The following is a 3,014-nucleotide window of genomic DNA, read 5'->3' as shown; positions in this document are numbered from 1 at the left end:
TGAAGTTTTGGTAGTTGTTATTCGAATGTCCCTGACTTCTCTCTATCTGATCTTTCTCATTTTAATCTCAGTTATTCTGACAGTCAGCACCTCGCTGACATCACACTGACATCACGCTGACATCACGCTGGCGTCACGCTGACATCACGCTGACATCACCCTGACATCACGCTGACATCACACTGACATCACGCTGACATCACCCTGACATCACGCTGACATCACACTGACATCACGCTGACATCACCCTGACATCACGCTGACATCATGCTGACATCACGCTGACATCACGCTGACGTCACTGTGACATCATGCTGGCGTCACGCTGACATCACCCTGACATCACGCTGACATCACGCTGACATCACCCTGACATCACGCTGACATCACCGTGACATCACACTGGCGTCACACTGACATCACGCTGACATCACGCTGGTGTCACGCTGACATCACGCTGACATCACACTGACATCATGCTGACATCACCGTGACATCACCCTGACATCATGCTGACATCACACTGACATCACGCTGACATCACCCTGACATCACGCTGACATCACACTGACATCACGCTGACATCACCCTGACATTACCTGGCTCCTCGAGGCCTGGGCGGATGACATCATCGAAGATGACGCCGCTGTGGGTGCAGCGGTTGAACTGGCGGCGGTACATGTCCCGTGTGAGGATCCGTCCCATCCAGGTAGAGTTCCTGCAGAGGTCGGGGAACTCCTCGTCAGGAGAACCTCTCCTCAGGTGGAACTGGGACATGGGGTCAGGCGGCACCAGACTCTGAAGGAGTCATCGTAGAGGAAACAGGAAACAGAACTTTAGTCTAAACGATGCAAAAATATTTCCACGTTGTGGCGTTTTTATTCAGTCAGATCAAAACCAGCTGAGCTGCTCAGAGTCAGACCTCACGAGCTCACCGACAAATGAGATTCAGAAAATCCACTGCAGTTACCCACAAAGCTGATTCTGTCTCAGAGAAAATATTGATAACTATCACTCATTTCATTTCTCTTCTCACAAACTCGCCCTCCTGCGGTGAAAAGCTTTGTCGCCTCCAGAGCTTTGCTTTAAATATGAATATGAAAATATACAACCCAGATTTGACCTCCTGAGACTCGGCGGCGTACTATAGGTACATTACACTTTGGGTTTGCTGCACTTTATACTTTATCTGGCTCAGTTTGGACCCCTCGTCCTCCTTCGTGGACACTTTTTTGTGCCATCTGGTGGTCAAAAAAGCACAATACACCCTGCAGCCGATCCGACACAAAGCTGGAAAAAACCACCATCACTCTTTGAAGAGGAAACTTACATTACATTTTGTAATGTGTGTAGTTTTAGCAGTTTTAGACTTGAATGAAGAGATTTATGTTTTATTTTTACACACTGTGACTATTAAAAATAAACCCGTTGTCTTCAAATCCACATCACTTTTTCCCAAAACCAGTTACTGTCCAAAGACAGTGCTGATCCCAAATAACTGAAAATCTAAAACTGCATACAAAAAAACAAACAAAAGCTCGGGTCTCGGGGGGGAAATGTGCAAAGTAAAATATGAAATATAGAAAAAAATGTTAGATATTCATCCTGGATCTTAATTACCTCCAGAATCGGCCGGTACCTCGTCTCCAAAGGAAAAACAACCGGAGCTGCAACAAAAGCAAAATGTTGAACAATCTTAAAATCAAAATTCATCTGTTTTTAAAATCTGGAAATGTTTAATGTTACTTTTAAAAAAAAGGTAAAAGCTAAAAACTGAGATGGATGTAAAGAGAAAACCAATGAGCAACTAAAACAAATGAACAAAAAGTTAAATAAGTTAAATAAAAAGTAATAGTAGTTACTCTCAATGTTAAAATGTTTGTAACTTTAAAGCAGCTCAACGTTGCCCCCCCACAGAGGGCCCGAGGCCCCCAACCATTTCATAATGTACAATAAAGACAAAGTGACTGACTGTGAATAGTTTTTGTCCCTTTAGTGTCCATAAGGTGTCAGAGACATAAAACTGCATCAAAATAGAGCTTGTTGATCAAAAAAGAGCCAGAGGAGGATCCCCCACACCCCCGACAGAGGACACAGCTGAGACACTGATGTCCTAAAATACTAGCAATCCTGAAAATGTCTCAAAATCCTAAAAACGTTCTTAAATCAGATAAACGGCCTAAAATCCTAGAAATGTTGAAATTGTAGAAATGCCGTAAAATTCTAGAAACGTCCTAAAATCTGAGAAATGTCTCAAAATTTAGAAACATGTTAAAATCCTGGAAACATGTTTAAAATCGATGCCCTCAAATTCTAAACCAAATCCTAAAATCGTCCTAAAATAGAAACAGATATGGGACTGTGCAGGCCTGCAGCTGACCCCTGACCTCATTTTGTAAAAGTGACTCAGCTCCTTTTAGAAACGGACGTTAATCTTGTTTAAATCCCGGAAAAAGAGACACTGAGGACTGAAGATGGACAGAGAGAAACGGTGATAACGTCGGTGAGATAAGAGAAGATTCAGTCTCTTCATCGCTGTTTGGGTCAAACCTCCGGTCCGTCCAGTCCGACCAGCTGCGGCACAGCGTTAGTTTACTGGGAGAAAAACACGCAGCATGCAGCGAAAACACTCACGTTTGACCTTCCACATGGCGTCAGCACAACAAAAGCTCTAAGAATAGTCGTGTTGGTCCTGAGCAGCTCGTCCTGCAGCCGGACGGCGTCCAGTTACAGTCCAAACAATGTCAGCCTTTTTATAACCGCGCAGAGGACGCCGTGACTGAGCGTCCATCAGCAGGGACGGAGGGACATGAGCTCAGCCTGTCCTGTCCGTCTCACGCTGCACTCACACCTTATTTCTGTTCATGTACTTCTGGTGTCTAATTGAGGTTTACCTCCTTTCTCTCTGCGGACCGACCTTTAATTTAACCCCTCAGGGCCCGCTTTAAAATCACAGTCTAGCCCTCTGCGCACAAAATACGCTTTAAAAAATCAAGCTTTAAAAAATCAAGCTT

The 3,014-nt window shown here is 44.4% G+C and overlaps 1 protein-coding gene across 1 annotated transcript; it reads right to left on the bottom strand.

Moving 5' to 3' along the window:
• Window positions 1-599: 599 nt before the first annotated feature.
• On the bottom strand, window positions 600-2,764 carry LOC121938894 (creatine kinase, testis isozyme-like; the record flags this gene model as incomplete). The annotated part of the gene is made up of 3 exons (XM_042482048.1): window positions 2,635-2,764; window positions 1,621-1,667; window positions 600-798 (listed from the first exon to the last, which is right to left on the bottom strand). Coding segments are annotated over exons 1-3 (262 nt in total), but the record flags the coding sequence as incomplete, so codon positions are not given.
• Window positions 2,765-3,014: the final 250 nt, after the last annotated feature.

Source organism: Plectropomus leopardus, unplaced genomic scaffold, assembly GCF_008729295.1.
Source record: "Plectropomus leopardus isolate mb unplaced genomic scaffold, YSFRI_Pleo_2.0 unplaced_scaffold3717, whole genome shotgun sequence".
In the NCBI taxonomy this organism is placed as follows: Eukaryota; Metazoa; Chordata; class Actinopteri; order Perciformes; family Serranidae; genus Plectropomus; species Plectropomus leopardus.
Note: the sequence above shows the minus strand (reverse complement) of the source record. Positions and strands in the feature narration are given on the sequence as shown.